At 59.0% G+C, this 15,068-nt stretch overlaps 1 protein-coding gene across 3 annotated transcripts; it reads right to left on the bottom strand.

The window, feature by feature from the left end:
- Positions 1–651: 651 nt before the first annotated feature.
- CACNB3 (calcium voltage-gated channel auxiliary subunit beta 3) lies at positions 652–14,011 on the bottom strand. 3 transcript variants are annotated; one of them, XM_059403012.1, is made up of 13 exons: positions 13,931–14,011; positions 5,631–5,753; positions 5,295–5,417; positions 4,732–4,847; positions 4,498–4,562; positions 4,261–4,280; positions 3,975–4,055; positions 3,726–3,784; positions 3,469–3,578; positions 3,018–3,169; positions 2,715–2,810; positions 2,465–2,614; positions 652–2,012 (listed from the first exon to the last, which is right to left on the bottom strand). In XM_059403012.1, the coding sequence occupies exons 1-13, from the start codon at positions 13,934–13,936 to the stop codon at positions 1,698–1,700; spliced, it is 1,416 nt and encodes a 471-aa protein (XP_059258995.1). In that variant the 5' UTR covers positions 13,937–14,011; the 3' UTR covers positions 652–1,697. The 3 variants fall into 3 exon arrangements, with proteins under 3 accessions (XP_059258995.1, XP_059258994.1, XP_059258993.1); XM_059403011.1 differs by lacking the exon at positions 13,931–14,011 and adding an exon at positions 12,788–12,936; XM_059403010.1 differs by lacking the exon at positions 13,931–14,011 and adding an exon at positions 9,414–10,030.
- Positions 14,012–15,068: the final 1,057 nt, after the last annotated feature.

The raw sequence follows: 15,068 nt of genomic DNA, 5'->3' as shown, positions 1-15,068 counted from the left end.
AGAAGAGACCAGGGCCTCAGCTCATAGTCTGAATTGACAGGAGGCCACTTGAGGGGAGACAGAAGAAACACGGCAGGATCAGAACGCGGCTCCCCTGCCGGCTCTGGCCTCACTTCACATGTAGCTCTGACTACCCGGGCTCCCACTGGGGAGCATTGTGCAAGGGTGGGCATGGGGTGCAGCCATGAAACTTGGGCACGTGAGGGACAGTTGTCCCCTGTTGTAGTGCCTCTGACACCCAGTCTTCACAGTACCTTCGCTCATGGCTCCCTCATGGCCCAGCCTGCTGCTCACAGGAGGGGTGGAAATGGGGGACCTGGGGCATTAGAGTCTAGGGGAGAGGGCTGCAGAGCTGGGTAAGTATGTGACAACTCGTGGGCCTTTTGGACCTGAGGCAGGGACATTGTAAGGCTATGACTAAGCCTCTTCTTTCCCACCTCCCTGGACAGGTCCCTTCTGTGCTGCCGAGTGCTTTCCTTCTGGTACCTGGGTGTCGGGGGGTTGCCTGGGAGCATTGGGTTCCCTGCCAGCTCCGGCCTTGTTCCCTTCCCACTCAGTGGCTCCTTTGTGAGAGAAAAGGCCCAGGAGACGTGTTTATCTCCTCCGACGAACCCGGCCATGTGAGCCGGCAGACAGAACAGGAGCCCACCAGACTGTGCATGGTGTTTATTAGTGATGACAGTGAGGTGGGGGTCTTGTGGAACATGCTCTGTAGGTCACACACTAGAGCCATAAGGCAAGGGTAGTCGGGTAGACAGGGCCTCTGGGGGCTGTCCACTGTGTCCCTCTCTCCCCACCTAACCCTAACTTAACAAGCAGCAGCTATGAATCAGCAAATAAAGTTGGGCCCATATTCCCCAGGAGGCATGAGGGCCAAGAACAGAAAGGACAGGATGCAAGAGCAAAAGAATGAGGGGGACACGGAGGCCCCCAAAGCTGTTCCATACGTCCTCCGCTACACACGTCCTCCCTTCCCAAAGCCTCAACCCAGCTTGGCTCCTGCCCGCCACCCATTGGGCTTGACCATGCTCCGGTCTCTGGTGCTGGCAGATATCAAGAAGCTTTCCTGACAGGTGAGCTGGGGAGCCACTGGCCCCAGCCTCGCCTGCCTGCTGCTCTGGCCTCGTGTGTGGGTGCCCCACTCCAGCTGATGGACAGGAGTATCACCTTGTTGGGCTCTGATTGTCTCGTTTCTAATGTGTGGTAGTGAGGTGAGTGGAGTACCTCGAACCACAAAGCACAACCCCTGAGTCCCTTGACCATTAGGACTCGTGGCCGCTCAGGGACCTTGTTTCTGCCGCATGCCATGCTGTCCACACCCCCACCCTCTTGTCCCTTGGAGGGGGCATCCCTTCCCTGAGTCTGGTGGGAAGGCCCCTGTGAAGGGGATCCTGGCCTGAGGGCACTGCCCAGTGGGGCAGCTTCTTGTGCAGGAGAGGAAGGTGCCAGGGGTGCAGCACACACAGCTAGTACCTGGAATGGGAGCCTAGGGGGGGTCACTGTTCCCAGGAGGTAAGGGGGCTCCCTGCTTCTCCCAGAACCTTGGGACCACAGGCAGCCCTGGAGCTGGGGCTGGGCAGGGGGTTGTGGGGGCTGAACCTAGTGCCAGCCTACTGCCAGTCTACCTCCAACCTGCCTGGAGTGGGCCCCCCAGCCAGCTATCCCTGCGCCCACCAGGGGAGGGCAGTGGGAGGCGGTCAGTAGCTATCCTTGGGCCAGGGCCGGTTGCGCTGCCAGTTCCGGTCATTGTGGTTGTGCTCCGAGTCCTGGGCGAGGAGCCGGTCTTGGGGGTCATGCCCGTTAGCACTAGGCAGCCCCGAGGTGTGCTGGCGGTGCGGCTGGTACAGGTCCTGGTAGGCGTCGGCATAGTCCTCCTCCAGGTGGCGGGAGCTGCGCTGTGAAGAACCTGTCCAGGCTTGGCGGGAGCTCTCACTGGCCTCATCTGAAGGCATCAAGCTGTCCCTCTCCAGGGGTGAGTGCTCTTCGCCGCGCTCCCCCAGCAGCTGCTGGTTCTGGGGGCAACACAACAGCTCTAAGTATATGGGGTTAACCTCACCTAGGCTCCCCCGACCTCTAGCAGGGTGGGGGTGGGGAGTCTCCCCCCATCAACCCTCAGTTCCCGGATATAGGAAATGGTCCAAGGAAGGAGAAGCAGCTTCCACTTGAGACACGGAAAACCAGCTTTGGACTCCTGCAGAATTCAGGCTCTGCCTTCAAGACAGACTAAGAGAAGGAGTATGTTTCTTCCGAGTTCAGAACAGTGACCTCAGATTACCCATCTCCTTGATTTCTTCCCTCTCATCAGGAAGTTCCTTTGCCCATCTGCCCCAGCTCTGTACAGCAGAGCTGAGTTCTCTGATCCTTCAGCCCTCGAGCTGGAGGCCAAGGACGGTTCTCTGGGCCAGGAGGGGGCAGTGCTTTGGCTGGCTTAGCCTGAACACCTGTGCCCACTGGAAATGGGTACCTGAAGTCCGGGGATGGCACTAGGAGGGCCCAGAAGCCCAGGGCCAGGAGCTGGGTGGTGGGTGGCCCTCCAGTAGACCTCTAGGTACTCCGCCAGGTGCTCACAGGCGTCCTCCAGCTGGTTCTCATCCAGAATCACATCAAATGACTCCTGGGAAGGAGAGGGAAAGCAGTGAGCTTGGCTTCCTCTCAGTAGCAGCCCTCCACCCATCTCCAGTACTTCTCCAGCAGTCGCCGGCACAGGCACTCACCGGTGGGCACTGGACCAGCTTATCGTAAGCCATCATCTGTACGGTCAGGTGCTTCATCTGTGACTTGCCCCGGGAGCGGATGAGGCGCTGGAGGACCTAAGGTTGGAATGGGCAGAGCTGGGCCCAGTCCTGGGGCCTGTCTCCCCACTTGGGATACGGTATTGGAAGCAGGTGAGGGCCATCAAGAGGGGGCATCGAGGGAAGGGAATGCAGGAGCCCTGGGGCAGGGACCAGGTAGAGCTGCGCCGCCACATGGCACCTGGGCAGCCCCGTGGGCCTCCACTGCAGCCACCACTGACGTACCTTTGGGGAGGACACTTTGACAAAGACGATGATGGGGGCCAGTGAGGTCTTGGCCAGCTGCGCCGGGTGGTTGATGGTGTCGGCATCCAGCACTACCAGTTGCAGGGATTTGGCCAGCTCAAATATGCGCTCGATTTCGCTCTGGACTTCCGCTGTGGAGGGGGCAAGCAAGGTGAACCGCTCACCTTGGGCCCACACCTACGTTTTCCTCCAGCGGGGCCGCGGGCTCTCCGGGATGGTAGATGGGAAGGAATGGGAGAGACAGGGTATTCCTCAAGGCCCCGGGCAGGCAGAGAAACAGGGAACCGGGCTGACTGGGGTGGTTCTCGCCAGTCCTGGGGCAGGCGGAGAGGCTGGGCAAGACTGCGAGGTGCCAGGGAAGAGAAAGGTAGGAGGAAGGGTCTCAGGAATGCTTGAGCGGGCCGAGAAGCAAGAGACTGGGGCTTCTCACCGATGCTGGAGCGGGCGGAGGAGCGCTCGATGATGGTCCTCTTGCCCGGATTGTTGAGCACGGACCGTTTTGCCAGTGAGAGGTCCGCTGTGACTCGGGTGATAGAGATCCTGGGGTGGGGGGTGGAGAATTACAGCCCACCTCTAAATTTCAAGCCTCAGGCCTCTCCTTACCCAGGTCCCACTAACTTTCTCTTTAGAGGAGATCTTGCTACAGGCACCTGGAAGGAGATGCCACCTGAGGCCAGAGAAGCTCACCTGCCATCAAACCTATGTTTGAGGAAGTCGAAGAGAGCCTTCTGCATCATGTCTGTGACCTGGGTGGGAGGGGTGAGGGGAAAGGCATGTGACTGACTGGGAGCCAGCATCCCTAGGCATGGCCCTAGAGCCTGCCCCCCTCCACACACAGAACTGATGAAGAGAGAACACCCACTCCCACCATCCCTCAGGCCTTCCCGTGGCAGGCTGGGTAGAGGCAACTCTTTGGCGACAGGGACCTTCTCTCACCTCATAACCTTTCAGAGAGGGTCCCACCAACACCACAGGCCGCATGGAGGGTACTACATCATACGGGGGAACGTGTTCTGCCTGCAGAATTGACCTGAGGTCAAGCAGGGCCGTGGCCCTCCCGCCTGTCCTATGCCTCCCTGGTGCAGGGCAGATTTGGAAGTTCTGGGCTCCCTCCCTTCTCTGCTCTCCTGACCTTCCAACAGCGACTGCCCAAAAACCTGTCCCCACAGCCATAAGTCATGAGCTCCCCACCACCCCAGCCCAGATCCCTTCCTTGACTCACCTGCTTTTGCTTCTGCTTGGCTTTTTGGAAAAGGAAATAAAAGATTAAAGTTGGTGAAGGGGGAATGGCCCTGGGGGTATGGTATTCCCTTCCCCAGGGGGAGACACTAGGTTTCTCTGAGCTCTTTTGGTCCCTCCACCAACCCCTTCCCACACAGCTCACCTGGGAACTGCTCCCTCTCCCCCCTGTGTCTTAGTCACCCACCTACCCAAGATGAGTGGGTCAGGGGGAGGCTACCTAGAGATGGAGGAGGGGAGCGTCGGTTGCCAATGTCAGTCAGACTGGAGGGGTTCCCAGATCTCCTGAGAGCAGAGAGGCCAATTAGTATGCATGTTCTACGTGTTACTTAATAGTTGTATACATTTCCTTACATCTTAGTGAGGAAGGGATGTGCGTCATGCATATCTGCACGTGTGTCAGCTTCAGGATACGAGGAGTTTATGTTCATAGAGTCACAAACCCTGCTCTCACCTGGCCTTCTGCTCCTGCTTGAGCCGGATGCTCTCCAGGCGCTGGGGGCTGGGGATGAAGGCGATGTCCCCACCCTCTTTCACTAGCCTCCCGATCCACCAGTCATTGCTGTACTTCTGGGGGAAGGGGTGGTGAGAGGAGGCACCCAGGCCTCAGTCCTGACTCTTCAGTGTGAAGGAGCCAGGGAGGCATTCAGAGAGCTGGTCTGAGGAAGGCAGCATGAAGGGAGGGGGGCAGGAGAAGGTACCAGAGGGAAGGGCAACCAGGTTTGAGCCACCCAAGATTTCAGTGGGAGGCATCCTTGACGTCACAGAGGACCTAAGAGGCAACTCATCTAACTGCTCGCTTTACACAGTTGGAGATGGAGGCCCAAGCCAGGTCTCAGAAGGATGGAGGCCCCGGGGATTGGGTTTTAGATATGAAGGGCATACAGGTGTGTGTTCTGGGTAAGAACTGAAGAGTCTGGGGAGTTGTTTATGGATTGAGACTGAAGTAAGAGGCATGGGAGCTAGGGCAAGAGCGGGGGTATTAGGTGGCTTCTCTCTGGGATTGGAGTTGGTCACCTCTTTAATGTGCAGAAAATCTTTGGCCTCAAAGTTGACTCCAGAGCCCTGGACTGGGCACTCCTCGTCCAGCACGCCACAGTAGCTGACATTGGTCCTCACAGCAAACGCCACAGGTTTGTGCTAGGGAATTGGGCCATCACTGCAAGTGAGGGGGGCTTCACAGCACCCCTTCTAACATCAGTGCCCCACCAGTACAGGGAGGAGGCCCCAAGAGAACGCCCATGACACTCACACATGCGCACTCATGAGTATCCTGTTCACTGACCCCTGGGGACCGAGGGCTGAGCCCAAGTTTCCACCCAGCCTGGCCTGGCCGCCCACCCGAGTTGATACCTTGGCCCTTTCAAGCTGCTGCTGAGCCTGGCTCTCCACTTCCCGCCGGGCACTCTCCCGGTCCTCCTCCAGGGAGACGTCGGAGTCCAGAGATGGGCGGCTGGTATAGGAGTCGGCTGAACCCTGGCATGGGGGAGAGGCTGTGACCCCTGGGCTCAGGTGTGACGGGCACTATAGGCACGCTCTAAGCCCTACAGCAGGGCCTCCACTAAGCCTAGCCGGTCCATGTCCACACGGGCGGCTGGGCTGCAGTGGTCCCTTCCATCTCCCCAAGAAGGGCCCAGTGCCTCTGGGCTGCAGGAAAGCCAGCCCTATCCATATGTGCTAAGATCTGGGCCCCTCCCCCCAAAGCCTATTAATACTGCAGCCTTGAATAGAGCTTTCACTTTCCTCTTTCCTCCCTTTCCTCCTCTCTACCCTGGCCTCTGGGGCAGAGTGAAGGGAGATATGCTGAAGATGATATATCGGAGATGATTCTGAATCTAAAAGACTCAGCCTTCTTGCTCACATCAGCCTGCAAAGCAGCCTGGACCTTATCCCTTTAAAATGCGTGGCATGGGTACAGTCAGCCGGGAACAGTCGAGAGACTCTGGTTGGCATGGCACTGGTCCTGAGTGTCAGGATAGAGCCATCCACCCCCTCAGAGCTCATCTCCCCCAGTGCCCACTCTTCCAGGGTGAAGAGGAGGACACAGAGCTGCCAACTCCTGGAAGTCACTTCCTCTCTACTCTCCCTGCCCCCACTTCCTTTCCTCTCACACCTGCTGGGGCAACTGGCCAGGTGTGGGCAGAAAACAAGACACAGACTGAGAAGACAACACAAAGCTGTCTCCCTGGGCCCCAGTGAGGCTCGGCCACGCCTACCATCTGGCCTACATCTCCCCAGCCCTTCCCCAAGGGGATATCAGCCCTAGAGGAAGGACCTGTAAGTGCTAAGCAACCCAGCCGAGGACCCTGGGGATGTCAGGACAGGGTCTCTGGTAACCTGAGCCAGGAGAGTCTCTGAGTCCTGCCCATTGGAAGGGTCTTTGGGCAAGGGGTACATCTGGAGGGTTGCAGAGCTCAATATGAGGGAGGCCCCAAGGGAGATGCACAAATGAGCAAGGGAAGCTGGACCTCAGGACAGGAGGATAGAAGTCAGGGTGGCTGGGATTCCCCCCCAGTCTAGAGCCAAGGGAATCTTTTGGTTTCTATCTCTTGTTTTCTACCTCTTTCTACCTGTTGTTTTCTACGTCTTTATGATCAGAAGCCTGACGTGGTACTTCCATCAGTTCTGAGGTGCAGGTGGCAGAGAGAAGATAGGGCCCTAGATAAGGGGTCCATGTGGGAATGTGTGTGGGGTGGGTGGGGAGGGGTTTTAGAACATTCCTTCAAGACCACCGTGCATGACCACTTCCAGAAGGCCGCGGAAGCCAAACTCTCAGCGGGGGAGACAAACACACATATAGCCATGCCCTCCGCCCAGCCCCACAAGAAGTGGTCAGCTTGCTATCGGCCCAGGGCCCTGAGCCTCAGCTAAAGACAACGTTTGTGGTAGATGGAAGGCATGAAGATAGCACAATGGAGAAAAAGCTTTCATTTTACGGAGGACTAGAGTCGGCCTGCTCTTCCCCATCTCTCGAGAACAAAATAAGGCTGGATAAAGAGCAGCTGAGCCCTGGGGAAGAAGCTTCGCCCTGTCACTGGAGTGGGGGGACCTCTTTGCGGGAGTCTCTGCCCTAAGAGACAGCTGACTAAAGTGAACAGGGGCCAGTGGGAAGAGAGGCAAGGGACAAGGCAGGATGACCGCTCACTTGGATGAGTATACATCAGATGCAGGCTTACGCCAGAAGAGGAGTCTGACCTTTACCCTCTGCCCCACAGTCTCTTGGCCTAATTTCATCATCTTAATGTCCCTGCCTGGGCCATCTGGGTCACCTGGCCTCTCACCTCAGGATGGGAAGGACTGGACCTCCCCCTTAATGTTTAATGAGTTGTGCTCAGCCTGGAACCCGTCTCCATGATTCCCGAGTCCTCAGAGCTCCCTCATCTCTCCTGCACGGGTACCACCAGGGAGGCCAGGACTGCCCTGCCAAGTGTGCTCGGGGGTCTTGCTGCCCTCACCCCCTGTTAGGCCCAAACAGCCAGAGGCTCAGTACTTCTGGAGCTGCCAGGAGTTGGCACAGTGCCTTGGTGTTGCCCCCCTTGCCTGGTGAGTGTGTGGGCAGGCTGCCGCTCCACTCTTGCCTGGCACGGGGGAAGGAGAGGAGGGAGATGAGCCGGTGGATTTATTTAGAGCCTGATCTCCCTCCTACTGCTTCAAAGGGGGCCTCAGGGAGAGCAAGGAGCAAGGCAAGAGAAAGGGAAGTGGGGGGAGGGTGATCCGGGAACCAGCAAGGGGTGCTGAGCCAGTGAGGGGGCAAGAGGCCTGCCCCAACACCAGCCACATGTCAGTCTTTACCTCGCAATAGCCCTTGCCATCTCACCAGGGCTGGGAAGGAACCTTCTAGGGCCCTCCAGCCCCTCGGAGAGGTTCAACTGCAAGCTCACCTTGGCACCCTGGGCCATGCCAGCTGTCCCTTCAACTGTCAGAAAGAGGTGTCCACCAGAGCCTTGCAAGTCATCTGCTCTAGCTGCAATGTAATTAGCCCCTGAGGCCCAGTGGGGAAATTGGGCCCAGCAGGAGCCCAGTCCCAGAAAAGGACTGATAGCTGTCTACTCTACCCTAGAACTCCTGTATCCTGGACTTGGCAGCAAGAGATGGAAGAAAATGCAAACGCTGCTCTTTTGACCCTCCACCCCTCTCAGGGACCTCTTCCAAGCCATCCAAGGGTCCTCTCCAAAGGAGGCCTTCATGCAGGAGCTTTGAGGGAAGGGACCACGAAGCTGTTCCCCATCCTTGCCCCATCTTTCCAGGCACTCTCCCTGCTCCCTGAGCTCCGGGAATCACTGCCTAATGAGCTGATTTGTCTCAGTGGGTCAGGAGATAAAAGCAAAGAGGAGAATTAAATATTTATCAGTTGCCTAGTTCTCTGAGCAAAGAGCTTCCTCTCCATCCCCAGTCCCTCAGCCCCTCTGGCCTCACCCCCAGGCCCTCCATGCTGAGCAGGAGCTCAGGAAGCCCACTGCTCTGAGGAGGCCTCAGCAGGAGGTGTGGAATAGACAGGGCTCAGTCAGCTGGCCCACCCATGTGCTGGTGCCTAGTTTCCAGCCTGGGAGAGAAGCTGGGCTCCACGCAGGTTGAGGAAACGGCAATGCTCAGGGATGGGAGCAGAAGGGAATAAGGGAGGTCCTCAAGTTTATGACCCTTCTGAGTCTGGGACCTGACTCTTGGATGTTCTCCTAGGCTCTCTAAATTTGTCCTTCCCTTGAAGCATAGGAGGTCTGAATGGTCCTCCCCCAAGAGAGCCCCAGCTTCTCCTATAGCTTCTGTGTTCTGACCCCCTCAATCCTCCTTTGGGAACTTGAGACACTGCGTGTGCCCTCTCTACAGCCTCTGTGCCCTCAGCCTCCAGCCCTTCCTCCTTCTACCCTGCAGTCCTGGGCTCTGGACACCTGCTTGAGCCTTTCCCCCACACTACCCCCACCTCGCACACACCCTATATACCCCTTGGTCTAGAATTGAGGTCCCAGGAAGCCCTGGGCACGAAAACCCCTGTCCCCACTTTCCAGGAGCGCCCCCCAGCCCCTGCACGCCCTGCCCCTCCACTGAGGCGTTTGTCAAAGTCCTGAACTGGGGAAGGGTCCAAGGGAGAAGACGAGTCACCCCAACGTCCCCACCCCCACCCTCACCGTGGGCACTCACCGCCTCCGAGTCCTCAAACCCGGGCACGTAGGAGTCGTCATACATGGGGGAGTCCGGGTGGGAGGGGAAGCGCGCGGCGCCGGGGGCGGGGGCAGCCCGGAGGCAGGGGCGAGGACAGCGGGCCGCGCCCGAGAGATGCCGCCGAGTCCCGCAGCCCTGCGGGTGGCGGCGGAGAGCGAGAGAGCGCGAAGGAGAGAGCGAGCCGCGAAGACCAGCTGCTCGGAGCTCAAATCAACGCTCCCCCCACCCCACCCCCCCAAACCCTGCCGGTCCCACCCCGAGCGCGGCTGAGGAATCTGGCGCCGGCTCCTACAACAATAGTGCCCGCCCACCTGACCCCCTCCCCGGCAGCTGGCGAGGGCGGCGGCGGGGGGCGCCGGCCACCCGGGGAGCCCGAGACTGGGCCGGGAGAGGGTGGCCGGCCGCAGCCGGGGAGAAGGTGGGTCCCCAAGCACCTATGGGGCACAGGGGCGGCGGGGAGGAAGGGGAGGAGAGACTGCGGGCGGGGCGGATCCGGGCTCAGAGGAGGCGGGGCGAGGAGAGATGCGGAGACAGAGACGCTCAGCAACCCAGGAAATACTCCGCGGGGAAACAAAGGGCTGGAGCGGGGGAGGGGAGGGGGCGCGGAGATGGTACCCGAGCCGAGAAAGCCGAGGGCGCTGATTGCGGGGAGGCAGGAGGCAGAGAAAGGAGGGGTCGAGGCAGAGGGAGAAAGGCGGGGGGAGACAGGAAATTGGGGAGACTGGGGGAGATAGGAGAGGCGGGGCGGGGGCGGGGAGACCCGCGGTCAATGGGGGAGGGACCCAGGTGAGAGGGCGGCGGATCTGGGCCCAGGCGGTCCAGAGACTCGGAAAGCAAACCCCCGCAGTGGTCCCGGGGAGGAGTGGGTTTGGCGACCCCTGGCCAATGCCGTGAAAGTAGCCCCTACCCCAACAGGTGCTTGTCCCCCTCAGGGCTGGGATCCTGCAGCAAAGGGCCTTGTCGCCCAACCGGTGCAAAGGGGTTGGTTTTGGGTCCGGCCGCCCCACACCTGTTGCGCGATCGGATTCCATCCTAGTATGGCCGGGATGGGGGTTCCCTTCCTCACTTCCTTGCCAAGGACTGAGCCAGGCGGTGCCAAGGCATCCGTGGGAACTGGGGGAGGGAGGGGCTGTTTTATGTGAGCCTAAGGGGAGGAGGAAAGAAACCGGAGGGTGGAGGTAGGGGGACTGTCAGGGCTGGGACAGAAGGTGGGATCCTGGCCACATGGGGTTAGGACGCGGTGGGGGGGGGGGGGCAAGACGATGGAATCACTAGTGTAAGGCCTCTTTAGAGAAGGGATGGAGCTGGGGTCGCCGGTATCTGGGTTGGAGCCTCAGTGCCACTCTGTACCAGTCAGTCTCCTTCCCAGGAGCACCAAGCTGTGAGGTGAGAGACAGAGCCCCCGCCCTCATCTTGAGTAAACTTCCCCAAAGATCCACCCATTTGAGCTTCTTCCTTTCTTCTACCTCCTGAGCAATACTGTTCCTTCGAATTTGGATTACCTAACTGCCACCCTTCTGGACACGACCACTCCCCTCTGGGGATGTGAGATAGAAAAGGGGTTACACTGGGAGCCCTTTGATCTCAGTCCTTCTCCAGTCCCAGTTTCTCACACCCAGGAGGGTGAATTGGGATCTGCTCCTCGCTTTACCTTCCTGAGCTATAGGGGAGTCAGAAGATGGAAACTGACAGGGTCTGATGAGGTCTAGGGGGGAAGCACTGTGCTCAGGGGAGAGGAAGAACACCCAACCCAATTGGCTGCCCCATTTATGTCCCTTGTTCATGTTCCATTGCTAAGAAAGAAGGAGAGAAGGGGCCTCATCTTAAGACTATCTTTAGTCTGCCTTTAGTCTGTCTACCCCTGTGAGTGGTGCAGCCCAGTTCTGCTTAGCTTCTTCCTCCCGCTGGATTTGACAGACAACTTTGTTGGAGCCCTACGGCCTGGCAAGAACTGATGTGGGGTGCGGGGGAGAACCCGGCTGTCTCAGTTCCCTCTGCAGAGTCCAGCACCCTTTGGGGGTGGTTATACATTGGGTTCTTTGGCAGTGCCGGTTCCCAGACACAGTTCTTTTCACTTTCGTGCCCTCTTCCAGTTCCTCAGAATTCCTCAGATCCTCCTTTTTTATTCTCTGCCTCTTCAATTCCTTCTGTTTTTCCAGAAGGGCAGAAAGGAGGCATGAAAGAATAGGGCCTTCCAGGCGCTCTCTCTACTGGAAGATGATTCCAATGAAGACAGCTGCTGAGACATCTGCTTCCCTTCCTGTCCCCTGAATCTACTCTCTCCTGGTCTCTCCTTTCGGGACTCTTTCCGCCACCAGGGAGTCCCGGGGGTTATGGTAACACAGCAGATCTGCCATCACTTTCACTTCTTCCTCACACATCTTGTCTTCATCCCCATCTGGGACAGTGGTGTCTAAGTTGGTTTCTGAGGAGCGAGTTGCCATGCCAACTGCCCCGGGGGTATACGATTTCAAGTTTTTCATACCTGGGCCCATCCCTTGGGTCTTGCAGGAGCTTCAGAACTGCTCTCTTTCCTTATCTCTGAGTTACTACTCAATGCCCCCTTCCATTTCTCACCTTACCCACACCTGCATGCTCCTGTTCTCATGCCATGCCAGTTTCCTATCCTGAAACAAGACATGCGCCTGTCAGCATCCATGGGGCCCTAACCCCTTTTCTTTTCCGTGGCTGAGCATAAGAGGCGAGGGAGATGGCACAAAAAGGATTCGAGGAGAGGATTCCTACTCTCTTCGTTCTAGGAGAGAGCTGTTAGCTTGGCAGCTAACAGCTTGGCAGTAGCCAAGGCATGGACGCAGGACATTGGGGGGTGGGGGACAGGCAAGCAGGGAAGCCTGGATAACCAGCCAGGTTTGGGAGCTGGACTTCTTGAGAGCCTCCAGAAGACATTCTAGCTTCTTCTATAAGTGCACCAGGAAGCTGGACAGATCCTAATCCTTCTGCATTGAGTGGGAAACTGAGTCAGGAGCTAGTACCTCTGGGAAGTCCTTCTCCCCAGCAGTCTTTAAGATCCAGACCAAGCCAAACCCCGAGCATTCTAGCTGCTAGGCTGCCCTCAGGGAGCCTGGAGAGGGGCACCAGGGGAGCTCGGTGGATCCCTCTTATCTCCATCCTCTCATCTAGCCCCTTTTCTGGCTCCCCAGGCAGTCTTCCTCTCCCGTCCCAATCCCAGCTCTGGTTGCTCCCTCCTTCCTTGCACGCCTCTTCCACCCTTAGCCTCACCTCCTCGACCTTCCTCCCTCCCCATCACTGCAGTCTCCCCCAAATGAAGGCCCTCTTCCTAGCTTGGAGTGGGGTTCTCCTCCCACCCACTGGGGAGGGGCCCCCGCGTTTACCTCATTCAGCAGGAAGGTAGCACTGGAGTCAGAAAAAGACATAGACCGGGCTAGCGGCCTTTCCCCCTCCCCCGGGCCAGGGGCTCCGAGGCTGGAGCAGGACCCGGCCGCCGCTCTGCACACTGGCTCCCGCCTGCACGCCTGGCCTCGCCCCACGCCCGCCTGGCTCGCCGCCGGCTCGCGTCCCTGTCTCTGGGTTCCCTCCCCCTTCCCCCCACCCTTCCCTCCCTCTCCCTCCCCTCCTCGCCGCCTCTGTCACTCTCCCTCTCCCGTTGCCTTTCAGTGCTGCTCTCTCCATATCCATCTCTTCTTCCTCTCCGCGGCCCGCGTTCTCCGTTTATCTTCGTGCCTCTCACTGTCCTTCTCCCCCCCCCCCCCCATCTCTCCTCCCTTCTCCGCCTCCTCCTTCCTCCTCAAGCCCCCCCGTCCAAAGGTAGGGGCTCAGGAGCTCCCGCTGCCGCAGGCAGAAGGGCGGGAGTCGCTCCGGGTTCGCCCGGATTCCGGAGGTCTGGGCGGAAGGTTCTGGTCCCTCCCGACCCCGGCTCCGTGAGCTCGAGGAATCCAAGCGCCCGAGCTCTACTCCGACCTCAGCAGGGGAAAGGAGCGCAGGGAGGAATGTCCGAGTGCGGCTCGCTGGCCCCCGCAGCAAGGCGCCCCCTCCGCGTTCAGGGGAAGCCACGTGCTGCCACCCGTCCCCGACCCTGTGTCTCCAGCGCGCCCGGGAGTCTCTCGATCTCCCTTCTCTGCCGGGTTGTGGCGCCCCGGGACTCAGGCCCCGAAGGCGCGGGGCAAGGCGAGGCAAGGCCGCTCCTCCCGGGCTGGCTGCAGCGCCCCCTAGGCTCACTCGCCGGGTGGCCGCACACGCCCTCCAGGTGGCGGCATCCGCCGGGGGGTCCAGTCTGTTGCGCGGCTGGGGGCCCGCGCTGCCAGCAGGAGGCGCTGCGCTAGCGGGAGCGGAGGGGGCGCAGCCCGCAGCCAGACCCCCCACCGAAGTCTAGGACAAACCCCTCTCCTTCTCTTTCCAGGAACTGCGGTCCCAACTGATCGGACCCCCAGGGTGGAACTCCAGGCTGCAGCCTATCTCCACCCCCGTAGGATTCCTTGGAGACACTTGGCTTCTCTGGGGCCTTAAACAGCTCCTACCTCCATATTGGTCTCCAGGGGCGCCCCCGCTGAGCCCAGCAGCTTCCCGGCCAGGCCTGGGATGCTGGGAGTCCAGAGTCGCGGGACCGCTGCTCCGGTCAGTACCCCCTCCGCCCCCTTGGGCGGGCACGTCAAACAGGACAAGCCCAAGTTCTGGCGGGGGAAGGGGGGAGCGGGGGTGTAGCCCCAGCCGGCTCTCTTCCTGCACCCTTCTAAGCGGATCAGCTTCTCATTGGTCCCTCCACACCCCCAGCACCCCCAGGCTGGACTCTTGTGTATACCAAAGACGGTGACTAAAGGGGAGGGGGCGGCCTGATGCTGACAGGAGTTCCTAACTTCCCCTCGCACCACCTAAAACTCTGCCCCTTAAGATCAAGGGCACTCCACCAGCCCTCCTCAGCCCTTCTTTTGCATTCCTTTCCCTGGGAGGGGGGGGGTGGGGGGAATCCTGGAACCCCTCCCCAATCCTTCCTTCCCCTGGGGATCTTGGAAGACTTCTCTCCCTCTCTGCTCAGCTGACCCTCCACTTGCCCCCATTCCAGAAAGAGCTAAATCGGGGAAAAGCAATTCTCCTCTCTCCACCCCTAGCTCCTCCTCAGGCTGGACTTAACCTGGAAAGTGCTTTTCGAGGGCACCTCCTCCCCTCCCTCCGTGGTCTAGTCCAGGGGGTCCAAGGATCTCCTACCCACCACCCACCCTCAAGTTACTCAGCTTTAACTATTCAGAGGAGACAAAGAGGTCGTGTGTGTTATTAAAATGTGCATGGAGGGTTTTTTTTTTTTTTTTTGATAGGTTTTGTTTTTTTGGCTTTAATAGATGGAGCAGAGCTTTGCTTTTCACTTGGCAATAAGACCTGGAGGGAGAGAGAGCCCCCCCCCCCCCACACACACACCCCTGCTGACCACAGCTAATGGACTAGCTCCTCTGAGCCTCGGGGCAGCTTAAGTTTCCATATGGGAAAGGGGGGTGGTGGGAGTGCCAGCCAAGGCAAGCATTGTCCCTGGCTTTCCCGGTCCCCCCCCCACCTCCACTCTCCCAGAACCTACTGCTTAGAACACCATCTCTCTCTCCACCCCTTATTTTAAAATAGAAATATCAATGACTTCTCTCTGAGCCTATCAGAGGGACTCTGAGGTGA

Source organism: Mustela nigripes, chromosome 6 (genome assembly GCF_022355385.1).
Source record: "Mustela nigripes isolate SB6536 chromosome 6, MUSNIG.SB6536, whole genome shotgun sequence".
Lineage (NCBI taxonomy): Eukaryota > Metazoa > Chordata > Mammalia > Carnivora > Mustelidae > Mustela > Mustela nigripes.
This window is presented reverse-complemented; position numbering and strand designations above follow the sequence as displayed.